General features: G+C 31.3%; 1 protein-coding gene across 3 annotated transcripts in view; it reads left to right on the forward strand.

Moving 5' to 3' along the window:
* The window catches only part of LOC143076556 (NADPH--cytochrome P450 reductase-like), a 37,313-nt gene extending 17,640 nt beyond the window's left edge, over positions 1-19,673 (forward strand). For 2 of the 3 annotated variants that reach the window (XM_076252381.1, XM_076252383.1), the window contains exons 6-14: positions 380-469; positions 2,532-2,630; positions 3,229-3,345; positions 4,387-4,505; positions 5,305-5,486; positions 6,753-6,902; positions 7,699-7,963; positions 8,632-8,860; positions 11,548-19,673. In XM_076252381.1, the coding sequence (XP_076108496.1) occupies positions 380-469; positions 2,532-2,630; positions 3,229-3,345; positions 4,387-4,505; positions 5,305-5,486; positions 6,753-6,902; positions 7,699-7,963; positions 8,632-8,860; positions 11,548-11,692 (1,396 nt within the window). In that variant the 3' untranslated portion in view covers positions 11,693-19,673. Of the gene's footprint in view, positions 1-379; positions 470-2,531; positions 2,631-3,228; positions 3,346-4,386; positions 4,506-5,304; positions 5,487-6,752; positions 6,903-6,939; positions 6,980-7,698; positions 7,964-8,631; positions 8,861-11,547 lie in introns of all 3 variants that reach the window. The other variant, XM_076252382.1, reaches the window with a different exon arrangement.
* The last annotated feature ends 1,585 nt before the right edge of the window (positions 19,674-21,258 follow it).

Here is a 21,258-nt window from a genome sequence, read left to right on the forward strand (position 1 = left end):
AATTAACAGCACAGACAAGAAACAACGAAAAATAAATAAAGGGAAACACGAATCACGCACATCGTACTTAACACGAGAAAATCAGAAAAAAAGGTGAAAACAAGAAAACCAGAAATAATGGTCTATATGCAGACTTTAGTGAAACCACAAAATCAAATATTCACAGAAAAGCAAGTTTTCCTGAATCCACGAAAAATTGGATCAACAGTATATTCTTAAAGTATTCAGATACTTTCCCACGGAAAGAATTGAAACTTTTCAACCAGCAATGTTTCTATTTTAATATTCTAATGGAATATTCTGACTTCAAATACATTATTTGAAGTGCTTAATTTTCTCACTCTGTATTTATTATATGTTTTGTTTCCTTGTTTTATAGTATAGAAGAAGATTTTGTAAATTGGAGAGAAAAGTTTTGGCCTGCAGTATGTGAACATTTTGGTGTAGAGGCTACAGGGGATCAAGGAAGGTTTGTTTAGCACACAGATATGGCATAGTTATTAGTATAAGGACCTAAATTTACATTCCAGATCAATAATATTATATACAGTGTATCTTACCTAAGGGTTGTTCCATAAAAACATACATAGGACCCATGGAAGGCAACTTAAATTTGCCACTAAGGATGGGTGTGAAATATTTTATTGAATTGACTCTAAAAGTACTTCTACAGGTGGTCACTGTGTTTTTAAAGTGCCTTCTATGGGTGCCATGTATGTTTTAATGGAACAGCCCCAATCCGACACAGTGGGGGACCAGAAAAAATGTAGGATCAAGCAGTGTGTCAGAATACTCCGTTTTTTTCTGCAAGGATAGGCATATTTTAGGACCATGAACATGTATCCGTTAAAGCAGGATGTTGGAATACTCAGGTGTGGGATTAGGCAGGTCAAACTGTATATGACCATATATCAGAAAATGTTCCTATGTGTCAAACTTTTGAAGCAGATAATTGTTTAACTGTGTGTTTTTGAATGCCCTATACAAGGCTACAAAACATGAAAAATGAACGAAGCATAGATTTCAATGCAGCATCTAAGGCTCTTGTGTCTGTCTAGTACAATGGGGGTTCAATTTGAAGTTATAAAACCATGTCCATGTGAATTTTCTATCATCTTTTTTTATTATTACATGTTGAACATGTATTAAACAAATAAATTTAACATTTGTATTGAAATTCTCGAAAAATCTAAGGAAATCAATGAACTAAGATTGCAAATATCGTTAACTGTATATGCAAAACTTAATGCATGCATTTATAATAGGGATTTTTGAAGAATGAACCAAAATGCAAATTTAATAGACCACTTTCGAGTTCATCCGTCACCGGCAAAAACTCGTCAATTATGCGCGCCTTTATGACGTCATTTACCAGATAGAGGGGACCGCCTGTATCCCTGCACTATTTACGTTCATCAAGCGTCTTAGTGATCGTCATTGTGCAGGATAAACTAGAAATAATGGTTGTTCTGTAGGTACTTAATGACAATTCCCTAATGACAGCAGTGCTGATTGTCAATTTTGAGAATTTAATTTGCTGAATAATTCGTACAATATAGAATTATAGTTTTCCAACAATTCGCTCAACATTGAAACGGAAGTGACGACGCCCCTAAATGCACAAATGACGTTCCCTTAAACCATAGTTTTTGACGGAAATTGAACTCGAAAGTTGTCTATTATTGTTATTTTAGGAAAAGCTACATAAGGATATATATACAAGATATCAGAATGCCAAGTTCTTATTATTGGGATACTTAAGGAGTTGCATCTTTCGCATAATAAAAAACCTAGCAATAATTTCTGAACTTACTATAACTGATATTTAAGAAATGACTGTAATATTTTTTTCTGTCTTATGAATTCAGGTGTAATACCACCATTGATTTTCCCCTATTAGTCTTTGTAAAAACTTTTCCAAAAAATGTGCAGAATTTATCTTTGTTTCAAATAAAGAAATACTTGGCATGAGTAAAGTTTTATCCTGTCCAGTACTATAGAAAAAAAATTATCTGTGTACAAGGTTAAGTTACCATGTAACCTCAAGATTACAAAATTTTCTATAGAAATCCCAAATAAAAAATAATGGTGTTTTGAAATACCCAAGACATATGTTTATGACATAGAAATGATTTTACTGCAATAAAATGTAGGATTAATTACCTACAACCGTCAAATTCAAGGGAATATTTTTTTTTACCTACTTTCGTATACAACCGGATGTGACGTACTATGATTTGGTGGTATTACACCTATGAAGAAAAAGCATAAATATTTTTTATGTTATTTCGAATAGACTGATAAAGTATTACAGTTATTTCTTATAATTTAATTCTAAATTCCATTTTAAACCGGCATAAATCATGAAAAACGTTGATGACGTCATGGTCACATGACACAATTGTGTCTATGATATGATAAACTAAACGATGTCAGCCAATCAGAAGACGTGTTTCATCCAAAATTAAATTATTGTTTCTTACATGCATTTTACTTGGCCGCCGTATTGACTTTTTTCTCTAATATTTTAGTGTGAGACAATACAGTGTGACAATCAACGATGATATACCTAAAGAAAAGATTTACACAGGAGAAATAGCTAGGCTTGGATCATTTACTAATCAGAAATTGTAAGTTATAAATTTCTTATGTAACATGTTATCACTTAATCATAATGATATGAATAAAGACACTTTAAGATATGAATAAAGACACTTTTAAGATACAAATAAAGACATCTTAAGATATGAATAAAAACACTTTAATAACTTGTCTTATAATTTAAGTTTAATTGTTGGAATTATATGTGTTGATTGCAGGAATGTCTTAGACGATGAAGTCCAGTTCACATTCTACAATAAGAACTAATCATTCATTTGTGATCACTTACTGATCAATTTTCTGATAAAAAAAAACTTAAAATGTATCTTTGAAGGAAGATGGTCTTTAATAATAAAGAATGGTGGGAGTCTTTCAAAAGACATTGTTAGCTGTTGCCCCTACTAAAATCAGCATCTAATGTGTAAATAGACAAAGATCTATTTTCCTCAAGGATTGTATGACCCAAAACAATTTTATAAGATCATTGGCAAATTATGAATGTACATAATACTTTTATTCATAAATATTAAATTGTTCCATATATAGGTTTTTCTTCGTTTTAAACTAAATTTCTCCCAAATGTTGTAGCTACCTATATGATATAAACATACAGAATTTAACTTTCAGGCCATACGATGCTAAGAATCCATACTTAGCTCCAGTGAGAGTCAACAGAGAACTACACAAAGGAGGAGATAGATCTTGTTTACATATAGAATTTGATATTTCTGGATCTAAAATCAGGTACAATTCTTGTTTACATATAGAATTTGATATTTCTGGATCTAAAATCAGGTAGTATTCTTGTTTACATATAGAATTTGATATTTCTGGATCTAAAATCAGGTAGTATTCTTGTTTACATATAGAATTTGATATTTCTGGATCCAAAATCAGGTACTATTATTGTTTACATGTAGAATTTGATATTTCTGGATCCAAAATCAGGTACTATTATTGTTTACATGTAGAATTTGATATTTCTGGATCCAAAATCAGGTACTATTATTGTTTACATGTAGAATTTGATATTTCTGGATCCAAAGTCAGGTACTGTGTATACATATAGAATTTGATAAGATAACATCCAAAATCTGATTGAGAACAAATGCATTGCATCTTTTTGAAATGCAATTAGAATTTTAGATCTTTTTATACTGAAAGTAATTGCATACTTGCTTTTTAAAATTCACAATCTAAAAAGGTGAGATTTTGATGTTACTAAATAAAGATTCGATTTATAATACACAAAACTGCTGTAGTAATCTTTTTGGGAAGTTTATCTAATTATAAGCTACATAGAATTTACAGCATCATCATGCAGAATAAAACAGTTCTAACTTTTGAAAAAATAGAAACATTTTAAGGTTGTTCAATCAAAACATACAATGTACCATGCAAAGGCACTTCAAAATATGGCTTATTATGATTTTTTTTCTAAAATACACTCCCATATATAGCTGAGATTTCCTTCCTGAAGTCTATATAAATGAGAAGATGTGGTATGAGTGCCAATGAGACGACTGTTCACCCAAGTGTAAAATACTTGAAACAGAAAAACCAACAGTCTAATCTATATAAAACACAGAAATGGGAGACACCTATGAACCACATCAACAAACAGACGACAACCACTGTACAACCAGTTCCTGACTGGAGTCAATGTATATTTTTTAATTGAAAAGGCCTAAAACATTTTAACTCTAATAGGAAATGGATCTAATAAGTACAAAAGGTAAACATCAAATTTTTTTATGTTGTAATATTCTGTTTTTCTATGTTTAGATATGAAGCAGGAGATCATGTTGCTGTCTACCCAGTCAACGATTCGGATATTGTAGAAGGAATCGGCAAAAGATTAGAAGTAGATCTTGACACAATATTCACACTTACAAATGTTGATGGTAGGTTTTCTAACGTAATTCTGTGGTGCCAATTAAGTAAATGTTGGTGCATTTTAGTTATCAGTATATATAATGAATGGGTAGTTTTGTGTTCAGAGATTACCTAAACTCTTAAAGTAGAAACATTGTCTGTAGTGCTGAGATATTTGAGAAGCTCACAAGTAATATCTATTCCCCTGAATTTCTTTCAGCCCATACAGCACTTTCTAATGATTGATTTCACTATCCAATGAATATATTGATTTTACAGATGATATAAAAAAGAAGATGTGGTTTATTGCCAATGAGACAATTCTCCACAATAGACCAAATGACACAGAAATTAACAACTATAGGTCACGGTATAGCCTTCAACAATGAGCAAAGCCAATATGACAGAGTCTGCTATAAAAGGCCCAGAAAAAATGAAGCAAAATAGATATATTGGTTCGCCTGAAATTGTTTTCCATTCTTTTAGCTCTGAGTGCTGATTGCTGTCAAAATATAATGAATATATTAATTTTACAAATGAGGCCAAATTGAAATATTAGTTCCCCTAAATTTGTTACTGTATATTCAGAAATTTTGGCGTGCATTTATTATTGCAATTTTCTCATTTTAAACTAAAATGCGAATTTAATTTTTGTAATTTTGGGGAAAATCTGGTTTAATTAAAAAAAAAAATCAAAATGCAAGTTTAAAGTTTTATGATTTTTCGCAATAATAAAAACATCGCAGTAATTTCTAAATTTACAGTATTCAGTTAATATAATTCTAAGTGCTGATTTGCTGTTAAATTCGATGAATATTTGTCTTTCAGAGGAAGCCAGTAAGAAGCATCCATTCCCTTGCCCTTGTTCTTATCGTACGGCACTGTCTCATTATTTGGACATTACAAATCCTCCCCGTGTTTTGTTGTTAAAAGAAATGGTAGAATATGCCAGAGATGACAAAGATAAAGAATTCCTGGCTAAAATGACAGCATCAACAGCAGAAGGAAAGGTATGAGTTGAATAACTATAAAAATATGTTTTAAAGAAAAAAGTACTCTTAATCCTGCCATTTTTTCTCCTGTCCTAACTCAGAAAATTATGGTCTTAGATAGGATGGATGCCTGTACAAAGTCAGGAATATGACAGTTGTTGTCCATTCGTTTGATGTGTGTTGTCATTTGATTTTGACATTTAATTAAGGACTTTACGATTGAATTTTCCTTGGAGTTCAGTATTTTTGTGATTTTACTTTTTTTGTATGTTATTTCAAATAAATTATGTGTTTTGGAGTGAAGTGTGAAGTCTATTTTTGCTGAATTACAATACATAATTGTTTAGCCACCAGCTGAAGCTGGCTTTTGGTGCTAGATTTTCTCACTCTTTTGTCAGGTTGTTGTCTCTTTCCATTCTCAATTTTATATTAAATGTAGAGTTATTTTTAACAGACTGATGCTTCATTTGACAAATGTTAAAAAAAAAAATATATGATATTATTTGTACATTGACTTGCAGCATTTTATAAACCTATTCACAGAAGTATTTTATTTTTTCTGCTAAATAAATGGTATTCAGTCCTTTCTTTAAGGTGGTACCTAACACTACAGGGAGATAACTCTGTTATATCAGCTAAACATTTTAATCACGTTGTATTGTTAATGAAATACAAAGCTTCTAAATGATAAAAATTAGTGTTTGTCCAACTGCTATTTATCCAACCATTTTTTTCCGATAATGTGTTGGTTCAAGTTTTTTAAAATTTTGATACTTTTGTCAAAGGGTTAAAGTAAACATTTTGTCAAAATTTTATGAAAATTAAATGATCTGAATTAATTTCTGTCAAGGTGTAAGGTAACATTAAGAAAAATGGTTGGTAGCCCTGCCAGGGTTTATTGGAAATTTGACCATAAGTAGACCATTATTGATGGAGGCAGCCAGAGAAAACCTCAACCTTCAGCAGGAAAACTGACACTCCTAGTCAATTAAATTTGGAGTTGAATGCACCTGCCACTTGCAGGGCGTTGAACTTACGACCTAGTTTACTAAGTATCATAACAATGAACATGCTGTGGAGTCATTTATTTTTTCGTGGTTTGTGGAAAACATGCATTTTCGTGGATATTTGGTTTTATGGTTTTGTCATATTCTATTTTTTTCAATAAATGATATACATACAAAATTGCAAGATACTCGGACATTAAATTAATGCACCATATGTGCACCAGGAAAAATTAATTTCATATCAAATGAGCTATATACCAATTTTTTTTTTTTTCAGCAACTATATAATGATTGGATAATAAAAGACCATCGTAATATTTTAGCTGTATTAGAAGATCTGCCATCATTGAAACCTGCAATTGACCACTTGTGTGAACTAATGCCAAAGTTACAAGCCAGATATTATTCCATATCATCCTCACCTAAGGTAGGAATTATAAGAGGCCTCACGAACTGTTCCCAAGGTTACAAGCTAGATATTATTCCATATCATCCTCACCTAAGGTAGGAATTATAAGAGGCCTCACGAACTGTTGCCAAGGTTACAAGCTAGATATTATTCCATATCATCCTTAACAAGGGAGGAATTATAAGAGGATGACCTCAATTATATAATAATTGTCTGTTACTTGCTGAAAGACTTTTGCTTATCTGTATATATAGATTGACAAACTTAATTTCAAATATGCATTTTGCAAATATTCTGTCAAGTATTTTCTTTATGTAAAAATCCTCTGTGATATGAGTAAGCCTTTTTGAAAATATTCAGTTAAGTATTCTTGAAGTATTCTTTTATATTTAAAAGTGCCCAGAGATCACAGAATTTGTGAAATCTGTAAAAGTGGCAAAATTGACAATGAACAGCACATGCTGCTACACAGCAGAGGTTACTCAAATATTAAAAGCTCTTGTATTAAACATGTTCAAAATTACAGGAAAAAATATAAACACATTGTGCGATAAAAATAAAATAAATCTTATACTTAATAATACATCTTATACGGCACTAAAATTATCTTCCTCTTTCGTAACAAATTGTTTAAATGCAAGAAGTAATCTATTTCATTATACCTTTAATCTTTTATTCACATATATAATTGTTTGTATTTTACTACCATGTATTGCAAATTGTTTATCCATTCGGTCATTACCATTTATTGTAAATGCATTTGTAAATAAAATATTGTCTTGTCTTTAATGTACAAATATGTTATGATTTGCAGGTTCATGACACAAGTATTCATATCACTGCTGTAGTCGTAGAATATAAGACTAAGACTGGGAGAACACAGAGAGGTGTCGCCACTAACTGGCTTAAAATGAAGAAACCTGATAATGGAATCAAACCAAGAGTGCCAATCTATGTCAGAAAGTCACAGTTCAGATTACCATTCAAATCAAACACTCCTGTGATCATGATTGGACCAGGAACAGGGTTAGCTCCCTTTAGAGGATTTATACAGGAAAGATTTGTGGCCAAAAGAGACGGTAATGTTATGTTGTGTTTAATAATATCTATTTTACATTTATAGTAAAACCGTTTAGACTGGTTGTTAAATTGTACCATTAAAAATACACTTTAATCAGTGAAATTAAGGTCTGGATCTGGCATGTTAGGAACTCCTAGTAATGCTTTGTTAATTTATGTATCATTGTCATTTTGCTTAGTTTCTTCTGTTGCTTATTCTATCATGGGACTAGAGCTTCTTTTAAACTGAAATTTACTGTGCGTATTGGTATGTGTTTGTTTATTTTACATGGGCTAGAGGTATGGGGGAAGGGTTGAGATCTCACAAACATGTTTAACCCCGCCGCATTTTTGCACCTGTACAAAGTCAGAAGGCTCTGGACGCCTTTGTTAGTCTGACGCCTTTGTTAGTCATGTATGTTTTTTTAATTTTAGTCATTTATATGTTTTGGAGTTAAGTAAGACGACAATTTCACTGAACTAATACACATTTTTTATTTAGGGGCCAACTGATGCCCACTACCGATAGTGCTGGATTAAGGATCCATTGGTGGCCTTCGACTGTTATCTGGTTCAGGTTTTTGTCTCTTTTGTCCACTTTCTGTACATAGAATGAGTAAATCTCAGTTATAGATGAACCCTGTAAAGAAAGTAAAATTAATCAACTAAAAAATATACTAAATTTTAGGCAAGCCAGTAGGAGACACTGTTTTGTACTTTGGTTGCCGCCACAAAGCGGAGGACTTTATCTATCATGACGAGCTAGAGGACTACGAGAAGGATGGTACATTGACACAGATGCACCTAGCTTTCTCACGGGACCAGGAGCATAAGGTGTATGTTCAACATTTATTGGAACAGAACTCAGAGGAGACGTGGAAGTTATTAGAAAATGGGGGACACATTTATGTGTGTGGGTAAGTGAATTCTGACATTAGGCTCATTTTTCTATTTTCTGAATTTGGAATTTCGACAAGAATCGTATAAGTTAAAAATCACTTGCTTTTAGTCTACTGCCCACAAAGTCGAAGGGGAATATAGGTTTGCAGTCTGTCCATCTAGATCTGTCAGTCTGGCAAATCAGTTTTCCACATGCTTGAAGATATTGATTTGGTATTGATTTATCATGACAAGTCACAGTTCAATTTTGAATTTTGTTCCAATCTGATGCTTTTGTGCAGAATTATGGTCCTTTGACTTGAAAAATTCACTAAAATAATCATTATCAACTTTTATTTTGGTCATGCTTGAAGATATTGACTTGATATTTGTTATAAAGGTTACGCCATGACAAGTTATAGATCTTTGTTGAATTTTGTTCCAGTCCAATGTATTTTTAACCTGTAGGGGACTATGTATTTCCATGCAATAATTACAGAATGCTTGTTCCATTCTAATAAAACTGTCAAATTTGTTATGTTTATGTTATTGTTTTCATACACTAGAATCTGTAATTTAGGACAGTGTGACATGAAAAGTAAATCAGTGGTGGACCCAGAACTTTCCCTAAAAGGGGGAGGGGGCGGTGACTGACCTAAGGGTGAGCATCTCCCGTCATACTTCCTGGATCCTCCTATGCAAATTTTGAACAGAGCTAAATATATTTATAGAACTTTATCTTATTTAAATTAAAGAAAGTAGACTTTCAAGAGGTAAATGAATATCAAATTCATTGATAAATTGGTAATTACATTTTTTTTCTCTCAATGTTTAAATATTTTTTGATTGCCCTTTGATTAGCCATATTTATATTTTTTTTAATATTTTTTGAATTTCACATTTGATAGTATTTATGAACAAACTTCCACTTAAAATGTTTTAATTGCATAGTATTAACAAAACAACGTACAATTAGAACTTTTGATTGTCTGGTCTGGTATACCGGGTAAGATACACACACTGATTAAATAAAAGTCTGTTTTGTCTCTGATAAGTTAGTCCCTGTTTCATGGCATTACAGCAGTTTTTTTTTTGCGATTTTGAAACAAAAATTTATTTACTGTCCTATTTTGTGGATAAAATAATGATATAAATTTCATCCAATTGGAAAATTTTGTGTGCACATTGATAAATAAATTGTGATCATATAATATTATTTATGAAAATTCATTAGGGCACCAGCAGACCAATTTATTGGGTAACTTCATTGTTATGTTGTAACAAAGTCAAGTTATTATTTTACACTTGTATATGTGTGTCGGCTCTCAATGTACAAACTGTCTTTGTTCCAAAAATGTTGAATTAAAGAAAAGACAATGCATGCCTGTTTCTATCTCCCATGGATACATATAGGTTTTTTTAAAAAGTTTTTGAGTTATCTTTAAAAGGAAAGTTGCAAATTCACTGAAATTTTTTTTCAAGTGTAGGAGTTAATGTCAGTCAGGCACTTGTCATACGACCTTGACATCATTGTATGCTACAGATGTATTATTAGAATTTTAAAAATTATTTCTGTATCTCAGAAATTATATGTGATCGGCAATATTTAGTCCAGGAATTCAATTTACAAAAGCAAATACATGTGTGTTCAACAGGTCATTAAATATTGAAAGCCATTTCAGAACTAATTGACCTGTGATGATATTTAAATATTGCTGCAGGTGAAACTACAGATGCATATACACTTCTATGCAGATTTGTCCGCCATTACGTAAAATGATACAAGTTCCCTTTAAATTTGACATCATAATTTTATAAAATTTGACATCACAATTAAAAAGTGGTTGTTGCTTGACCTCTGCAGGTTATTTTTATCAGATCTAAGGTCATTCAGAGACAAAATTCAGCTAAATACCAAAAGTGTAAATACTTCAATTGAAATTGTTAGCTCTAAATCTATGTATATTTTAATAAATATTCTTAAATGTCAAAGTGCAAATAAATAAAATTATTGAGTGTACAATCTTTAAAGTGCCGTCTTTGAATTTTTATCATGTGTAATATACATGTGTGTGTATTGTGATTTCTCATGTGTCTTGTGCTGTGAAGTATCTGTTACATATGTGGATCAATCTGAAACACTGCTGCATATTGTGTCAACATCATGCAATGATTGCACTTATTTGTAATAATATAAGCATGGATTGTTATTCATTTTATAAGAAATTCAACTCAGTTGACAGAAAACTAACATTGTATTGTATTTTGGACCTTATAAATAAAAGATGATATTAAAGGGTTAAACATCAATAAGACAGCAGTATAACAAGATAGAAAAGTCATTAGATATTTGAAGGTGAACATGTAGTCTACAACAATAAAAGTGTACAACATCAACCTCTAAATTGACCTGTTCTAGAAAATTATTATTTATCATGACTACATGGTTTGTATTCTTTTAAAAAGATAAGACGTCCACTGTGGATTCATAATATTTGTTGGGTACCTAATTTTGTGGATTTGGTGGGTAAAACTGAACCACAAATTCAAATTTTCAACCAAATACAAATTTTTCATAGGCTTTTATGCCAACTTGGACAAACCCACAAAATCAAGTACATGTATCCACATGATTTTTTTTTTCAATCTATAAAAAATAAATGAATTTACAGTAAACAACATTTTTAATTGAATTGATTTATATTCTATATTTTGTTTGTTTTAGTGATGCTCGTAATATGGCCAGAGATGTACATAATGTTATCCTGAAAGTTCTGATGGAGAAAGGAAATATGGATAATGAAAAAGCTGAGAACTACATCAAGAAAATGCAGAACAAGGGACGTTACTCTTGTGATGTTTGGAGTTGATACCAGTCAGGGTCATTTAGGTGCTTTAAATTGTTAACTATGAATCTGTTGGATGTCTTTAATGAGAAGAATTCCTCTGTTGTTGCCATGGCAACTGTACATTTATTTCATGGTTATATATAAAAATTATATTATGTTAATTAAAAAAGGTTTTTCCTGTAGGACCTACCTTTAAGTGGCAAAAATAAGAAATGAAATGATAATCATCTATATTCAACAAACCTTGGATTTTTCAGGAAGTCATTTATTCAACTTTTTAAGAACTATAATATACTTATTTTATTGATTCCCATTTATTTATATAAAACACAAATGATGTGAGGAATGATAAAAAAAAACATATTTGCTGTAATATATCTCAAAATAACTATTATAATTATAAACACATACATAAGAGGCTTTGTAAAATTTTTAATCTCTATACATGAGTTATTGTGAGCTTCATGCATGATGTATGCATCGACTTGAGACATTTGCTGTTGAAATGTACAATAGAAACACTTTAATAAAAAGTAAACTAGTGATACGAAGAAAGAGTTAATTATAATGGATGGTGAAAAGGGACTCTTTTTATTGGTGAGCTGAAGCCTGCCTCCTTTTGTGTGATTTTCTTGCTGTGTTGAAGACCCATTGGTGGCTTGGGCTGTTTTCTACTCTTTGGTTGGGTTGTTGTTTCTTTGACACATTCCCCATTTCCATCCTCAATTTCTCTGTTATCTCTGGATTTTCATTTTATTTGAAAATGGATGGAACAAAATTAATTTTGATTGTATTAAAAATACACTAGAAATAACTAGTGTGTACTAGACAAACATGTACACATATATTTGTTCATGAAATATTAAGTTCAATACAAAGTTTATCAGAATCTTTGAATAAAGGAGATATTTTTGATATTTTAAAACCCTTTTTAGTTTGAGCAAACAGCAGTAAGCAATATAATTTAAAAGTTACTGAATTCAGGTTGGATTTATTACCTCAAGAAAACATTTTCTCTCATCTACATTGTAAATACATTATGATCATACAATAATAAATGTCCATTGACCTGTCTATTCGGAACAAGATCATCAGTTGCAGGGGGTTTGGTTTAAGGTGGTACCTAACACCTACACTAAAATTAATTTGGCTCGTTTAATTTTCTTAAAATTTTGACAAAGTATTTACTTTGACCCTTTGACAAAAATATAAAAAAATCAAAAAAATTGAACCAACCGTTTTATCAGAAAAATTACACTGGTTATATAGCAGTTTGACAAACACTCATTTTGATCATTGAGAAGCTTAATATTCCCTTAAGAACACAATGTCATTAAAACGTTCTGTTGATTTTACAGAGTTATCTCCCTGTAGTGTTAGGTACCACCTTAAACAGGTTTCAATGTTTTTAGTTTGTATAATGACAAGATACCCTAACCCGTAATTGTGGAGTCATTATCATTCGTTGGATACCAATTTTCGTGGGTATTGGTGAACCAGAAAATTTAATGTTCAACGAAAGACAAATTTCCTAAAGGCATAAATGCAAACTTGGCAAAACCACAAAATTAAATATCCACAAACATGAATGTTTTCTTTAATCCATGAAAATTGGTACCTTAGAAAATAAGTTAACTTTTTCAAATAAAACATATATTATTTTTTTCATTAGAAAGCCCTAACTTGAACAAATATGGCCACCTTTGTCTTATTCCAGGGGATAATTTTTGTTATTTTTCATCCAAGAGTTGATTTTCTTAGACGGGAAATTAACCGGTAGCCCTGCTGTTATACCATGTGATATGTACTTTTAGCTTGAGGAGTAGTTCATAAATATGTTAAGAAAATCAAGATTTCATCAATAACCAATGCTTTAAACATTGCATGTTGAAATTTATTTATAATGTTGATAGAAGATTCAAGTTTAAGAATGAAATAGATTTTGGTTAAATATGTATTTTTCAAAGGCTTGGTTAAAAAGGTCTTTCATTTATGTATAGCCTACATTTATTCATATCCATAAAATATTTACATTCTCATTCTGGCTGCAGGTTTTAGGGTGACCCCTAACGAATGAAAGCAATAAAATAAAAGCTTTTTCATATTGTTTTTTTCTTCTTCTATTTTACATCATTTTTTGTTGTCCTTTGACTATTTACTTATTATCTGGTTTTAAAAAAAAACATTATATAATTTTTCTTGAATTTACATGGCAGGTTCTTTTATTTAAAAATTTCTGAAATTACCTTTCTAGCAAAAATACTGTTTTGGATATATAATTTTTGAAGCACATTTCCAATTGCTGCCATGCTTACCATGATAAAAAAATGTGAAATTCTGATTCCATTTTTAGTTAAATTGTAGATTTTTACAAATTGTAATATTCAGCTGCATCTCCTAACTTCTGATAAAAGGAGGACAAAATATAATAAATATGTTCCTGCCTACAGGGATGTGGAATTAGGCATTCATTTTATATGGCCCAATAGTCCATTTACCAATTACCGATTTGATTCTGTTATTACACACTTTTTAAACAAATTACTTCCCTTTGTCAATCTTAGACTGGTTCTATACCGGACAATATTGGCTTTTGCCAATGCAAAGTATGATGAATTGAAAGTGATTTATTGGCAGTTTAACTAATTATTCATGAAAAATAATTTCTGATGTTGTAAGTATATACCTAAACAACAAATTAATGTAATTAAAAGAATTCAAAACCTTGAAGATTACTCACATTACGCACAGGTAAATTTGCTCGTTCTGCTAGCTCTCCATTGTAAATAAAAATTAATGTCCTTCATAAGGGAGACAACAAAAAAAATGTCTCTAATTACAGGGTCAATTACGGGAGTTGGCAAATGGACTATTATTTGATGTATATTTATATAATGTATATTTTTATCCTTTTATCTTGTATATTTGTATTAATAATTTTACAATTGACAATTCAATTATAGATTTGCTGAATTTGAAATACATTTTTACTATATTAAATTTGTGAAATATGTAATATATTTTTGTGAAAATGATATATTTCTGTTATTGCTATTGCAGATAGATTGAAAATGATTAATGCATTGACCTAATAGAAATTCAGAAATTATAACGATGTTTTAATTATTTTGAAAAAAGTGACAGGGTTATAATCACAATAATTTAAACTTTTTGAAATATTTTATATGAATTAAAAATGATTTTTCTCAATATTTAAAAAATTCACTATAATAATAAATGCACCCAATAATTTCTGAAATTACAGTAATAGAAATTTTCTTATAGAAGCTGTTTGAAGAAAATGTCATTTTAGGAACACATTCATATCAATTTTATGAGAAAAAAATGAGTCAGTTAAGTATTTTAAATAAAATTATCGAAAGCTGAAGATCCATGTGTTGTCAATTAGAATTGAGTGATTTCCATGATAATTGCGAATTTGGTGAAATCTGTGGTAATTATTGATTAATGTAGTCATTGTTGATTCTAATGCATTATCGTTTGTAACGTTCATTTTGATTGGATAACATCACTAATTTTCATAACATCAATTGACAATTGATGCTACGGAACGTACAAGCTAACCCTGACGATATATGACAGGTTTTAAATACATGTTTTAATGTTGTTTTCTGTCCGTTTCATTAGAATGGAGATAACAATATTGTATTTTAAGCTCGGAAGGAATCAATTGGTGATTTGATTGATGCCCAAAAACCTGTTTATTGTCTCCGCTAATGCGTCGCTAGTAAACTTAACTTGCGATAATCAAATCACCAATTGATGTCTTCGGAGCTTAAAATACAATACAGTTATCTCCTAATAGCTGTAAGTATTGTTTTGCTTGAATTTGAATCCTGTGTCTTTTGTAGTGAGCCTTTCAAATAAAAAAAAACATTGTTGTATTACCTTAGTATTAGATTCACGACTTATTTTATTTCTATTAGTTTGGATTTGTACTCATTAGAGCAGTATCATTCATTGAATTATTATTACAGTTCCCTCTGATTTTTCAACATTTTTGTCCTTAATTTTCTATCTCTTATTTAATTAAATGTATTTCATTCAAATTAGATTAAAATAAATGTAAAAACAACTTTGCACAAGTTCCACCAGTGTCTCCCGTAAAATTTTACAGTCACTGGAAACAATGAAATTACTCATTTTTGGGCATTTTATATCTGACTATGCGGTGTGGGCTTTGCTCATTGTTGAAGGAGGTATTGGGACCTATATTTTTTAATTTCTGTGTCATTTGGTCTCTCGTGGAGAGATGTCTTGTTCGCAATCATACCACATCTTCTTTTCATATTTATGAGTATAACTGTAATTTGTACTTTGTGAGTCAATATAGTTTACAATTTTGATATGAATATTTTGGTTTGAATATTTTTCTTAAAATACAATGAGAATGTAAAACTAGACATCTAGAAAGTAGGATCTTAACTGATACCTTTTAAATTTACACCAATAAATTTATTGCATTAAATTTATAGTATTAAAGATTCAAGCATGCATAGGTATCATAAGGAGTTCCATCTTATTTTTATAGACCCTCAATAAAATTCTGTAAGGTATTTATAGGAAATCAAGTTGCAGGTTGAGATTTTACTTTAGCATGTTAGTTATGAGAGATTTTTCTTTTAAAAAGGGTTAAACATAAGAGATTTCATTGTAAAAAAAATCCTAAACTTTTGGATTTTTCTGGAAAATAGAGTTTATTTGGGTGAATAGTTGACAGAAATTCAGTATGATATAGAAAAACAAAACAGTCTATTTTGTTGCTGGAAAAAAAAGTGTTGTCTGTTGTTTATTTCTGAAATGTAAACAATTATCTGTTAATGTACTGACCACTTAATTCTCAATGCTAGATAGCTATTTTCTAGGCTTTTGTTCAAACCAACATGCAACATTACATAGATTTAAAGTAAACAGAATCAAATTCACCTTTTAAAAAAAAAATCAAAAATGTTGTTATCTTTAAATAATCTGCTTTTCACAGAGTAAAATGTGAAACATGTGTATAAAAAATTGTTTATTGTCGAAGATACAGTTATATTTTTGGAGATGAATTTAATAGATTATTTACAGTATACATGGCTTGATAATGTAATTTTAAGTTGTAAAAATATATTCTTGATTTCTGAAGAAAATCTTATGGTTTACTATTAGTATCTAGTATCAGTATCAGTTGGGGATTGAAGGGGGAAGAAGAGGATCCCTTTACCAACAAAACATTTCTCAATTTTTGGCATAAAATCATATGAAAAAGGACCTTTTCAACATTATGAACAATAACTGTCCCATTTGTCTGCAAATCTTTGATCTGCCCTGAGTATTATATTTATTTATAAAAATTGTATGATAATCATTAAAAAGATACAATTTATATGTATAGATTATAACATGCCCTTTTTGTCGAGCCTGCAACTTTTGTTGCAGAAAGCTCGACATAGGGATAGTGATCCGGCGGCGGCGGCTACGGCGGCGGCGGCAGTGTTAGCTCACTTCTTAAAAGCTATATATTTTAGAAGGTGGAAGACCTGGATGCTTCATATTTTGTATATAGATGTCTCATGTTACGAAGTTTCCGTCAGTGACATGTCCATTGTCCTTGACCTCATTTTCATGGTTCAGTGACCACTTGAAAAAAAAAGTTCAGATTTTTTGCAATGTTAAATTTTCTCTTACTGTAAGTAATAGGATAACTATATTTAGTATGTGCGTACCTTGCAAGGTCCTCATGCCCGTCAGACAGTTTTCACTTGACCTCAACCTCATTTCATGGATCAGTGAACAAGGTTAAGTTTTGGTGGTCAAGTCCATATCTCAGATACTATAAGCAATAGGTCTAGTATATTCGGTGTATGGAAGGACTGTAAGGTGTACATGTTCAACTGGCAGGTGTCACCTGACCTTGACCTCATTTTCATGGTTCAGTGGTTAAAGTTAAGTTTTTGTGTTTTGGTCCGTTTTTCTCATACTTTATGCAATAGGTCTACTATATTTGTTGTATGGAATGATTGTAAGGTGTACATGTCTAGCAGGCAGATGTCATCTGACCTTGACCTCATTTTCATGGTTCAGTGGTTATAGTTAAGTTTTTGTGTTTTGGTCTGTTTTTCTCATACTTTATGCAATAGGTTTACTATATTTGTTGTATGGAATGATTGTAAGGTGTACATGTCTAGCGGGCAGATGTCATCTGACATTGACCTCATTTTCATGGTTCAGTGGTCAAAAATAAGTTTTTGTCGAGCCTGCAACTTTTGTTGCAGAAAGCTCGACATAGGGATAGTGATCTGGCGGTGTTAGCTCACTTCTTAAAAGCTTTATATTTTAGAAGGTGGAAGACCTGGATGCTTCATACTTTGTATATAGATGCTTCATGTTACGAAGTTTCCGTCAGTCACATGTCCAATGTCCTTGACCTCATTTTCATGGTTCAGTGACCACTTGAAAAAAAAGTTCAAATTTTTTGTAATGTTGAATTCTCTCTTATTATAAGTAATAGGATAACTATATTTGATATGTGTGTACCTTGCAAGGTCCTCATGTCTGGCAGACAGTTTTCACTTGACCTCGACCTCATTTCATGGATCAGTGAACAAGGTTAAGTTTTGGTGGTCAAGTCCATATCTCAGATACTACAAGCAATAGGGCTAGTATATTCGGTGTATGGAAGGACTGTAAGGTGTACATGTCCAACTGGCAGGTGTCATCTGACCTTGACCTCATTTTCATGGTTCAGTGGTTATGGTTAAATTTTTGTGTTTTGGTCTGTTTTTCTCATACTATATGCAATAGGTCTACTATATTTGTTGTATGGAATGATTGTAAGGTGTACATGTCTAGCGGGCAGATGTCATGTGACGTTGACCTCATTTTCATGGTTCAGTAGTCAAAGTTGAGTTTTTGAGTTTTGGTCTTTTTATCTTATACTATATGCCATAGGTCAACTATATTTGGTGTATGGAAATATTTTATGATCTTTTTGTCAGTAACGCAGGTTTTATTTGACCGTGACCTCATTTTCACGGTTCATTGCACAGTGTTAAGTTTTTGTGTTTTGATCTATTTTTCTTAAACTATAAGTAATGGGTCAACTGTATATGTTGTATAGAAGCATTGTTAGCTGTACATGTCTGCCTGGCATGGTTCATCTGACCTTGACCTCATTTTCAAGGTTCATTGGTCTTTGTTTAGTTATCTTGCCTAATGTTAAGATTATGTGACAGTTGTAATAAAGCTTAGCTTTATACTTAGGACTATCAACATAATATCAATGATTAGTATAGAAGGCGAGACATTTCAGCGTATGCACTCTTGTTCATATTGGCCCAGGTATCATCCCGAGACTCCCATATTGGCCTCGAGGCTGTAGCCAGGGCCATAATGGAAAAGACATGTTATAATTTATTTATCACATATTTAAGTTCTGCAGAATTGAGAGCAAAACAAATCAATTATAACAATTTAATGAAACATGACTGGTAAAATCTTAAATTTCTTATTACAAAAGTGTTAAAAATTGTTGTTAAGTACGCCATGACGTCACGTCATTTGGAATCGGGGCACAATAACCAATAACCTCTTTTTTGCCCCGGTCAATTTTGAGGTTCTTGCATATGCAAAACCCAACATATTCGTAACAAATATGTGATAAGGAAGAATATTGCTTGAATATAATACATATTCACCTGATCAGAATATTACATTGTAGCGTCTCTGGAATGCAATTGATATTTAATGAAGGTTTATCTAGTATGTTATACTTTTATAAAACCTATGGTTCTAAAGAAGATCTTTTATAATTTTTAAAACACAATGTTCATTGGTAAGTTATTTTTGATCTTTGTTATCTGATTGGTTAATAGGCAATCATGTGACACAACAATCGATTCTTCATATCTTGATGTAATTCATGTAAAATAAGCATTCAGATTTTTCAGACTGGCATTGTTAATATTATGTCACAATTCAATAAAGTTATACAAATTTTTATCATTATTGATTTCAAAAAGTAAAATCATGAAAATACAGAAATCTGAGGAAAATTCAAAACGGAAAGTTTATCAAAATGGCAAAATAAAAGCTCAATCACATCAAACGAATGGATAACAACTGTCATACTCCTATCTTGGTACAGGCTTTTTTAAATGTAGAAAATGGTGGATTAAACCTGATATAAGAATGCTTAACCTCTCACTTGTCTGACAGTGGCATCAAATTCCATTATATTTATAACGATGTGTTAACAAAACAGACATACTAGGTAAAATTGTCAAAACAGGAGCACAGCAGCCAATACCGTGTCACAATCTGAATCAAAACAAAAACAAACAAACATTCATCAAAGAAGGACACAAAGCATATATAAATTTTAACAATCACATTCATTGGTAACATATATTTGTATTTTAAATCAACCCAAATATTTGAAGTCATGTGACTGACATTCATTGCTTACTTATATATTATTCTAAATCAACTAAAATATATGAAGTTTTGCGACTGAATAGCACGGTTCACATCAACTCTAGAGTTGAGTCGCGTGTTTGACGAGGGAATAAAAACGTAACACAGGAAGAGATATAAAAATGATTTTTCTAATCACAAATATTGGTGCCCACGAAAATAAATGAATTCACAGTAAATTTGGTATGTCTGAAGTGTTTATTTATTCACCTTTATCTTCCCAATCCCTGAAATAAAATGCTTGGAGCATGTGTGGAGCTTTATGACTTTTATGCTTTTCTTAATTTACCTGCATCCTCCCAATCCCCTAAAAGAATGCTTGGAGCATCTGAGGATCTTTCTGACTTTTATGATTTTCTTTAATTACCTTCATCCTCCCTATCCGAAAAAAATGAAAGCCAAGTATGTGAATACTTTAAGCATCCGAGGAACTTTATGACTCAATGGGACATAAAAAGACTAGTTGAATCCACCCAAAGCCAACTTTGCCTGAAGGAGCTGGAATCATTTCTTAAGTATTTCTCAAGTTATCTACAGAAACACAAGAAAGGTATGTTATAAATCATGTGGGCATCACTTTAGTTTTAAATTACCGACTTCTGAGCTGATAAAGATGTATTATTTACTTATAGTTATCCTGTTATCTACAGATAAAAGTTAACTTAAAGGTTATGGGTATAAATGTATTACATTTAATTACATGTGTATCGGCGACAGACTAGGAGTGATCAAGATCTTTGATGATGGGAGGGAATGGTTGGGTGTTGAACATCCAGCAGCAAATGTAATGCATAGTTAGAATGAGAACATCATAATGCAACATGAATATAAACCTTCCTTATTTTGTACTAGCCCAACATGGAAAGCAGTATTTTTTCTATGGTTCACAGGGCAACAGTCTACAGGAAGACATCTACCTACCAACGTTGTTTTGACTCCCAAGGTCTTCAACGGTTTACGGATGTCTGGAAATATTCAGACCGGAGGTGCATGTGGCACTTAAATTCATTTGTGGTATAGCGAGCAGCTGCAACATCCATGAAGTACTCCAACCCTTTCAAATATTCAAGACACATACCCTTTCATATATATTAAAAACACATACCATT

Source organism: Mytilus galloprovincialis, chromosome 5, assembly GCF_965363235.1.
Source record: "Mytilus galloprovincialis chromosome 5, xbMytGall1.hap1.1, whole genome shotgun sequence".
Taxonomy (NCBI): domain Eukaryota; kingdom Metazoa; phylum Mollusca; class Bivalvia; order Mytilida; family Mytilidae; genus Mytilus; species Mytilus galloprovincialis.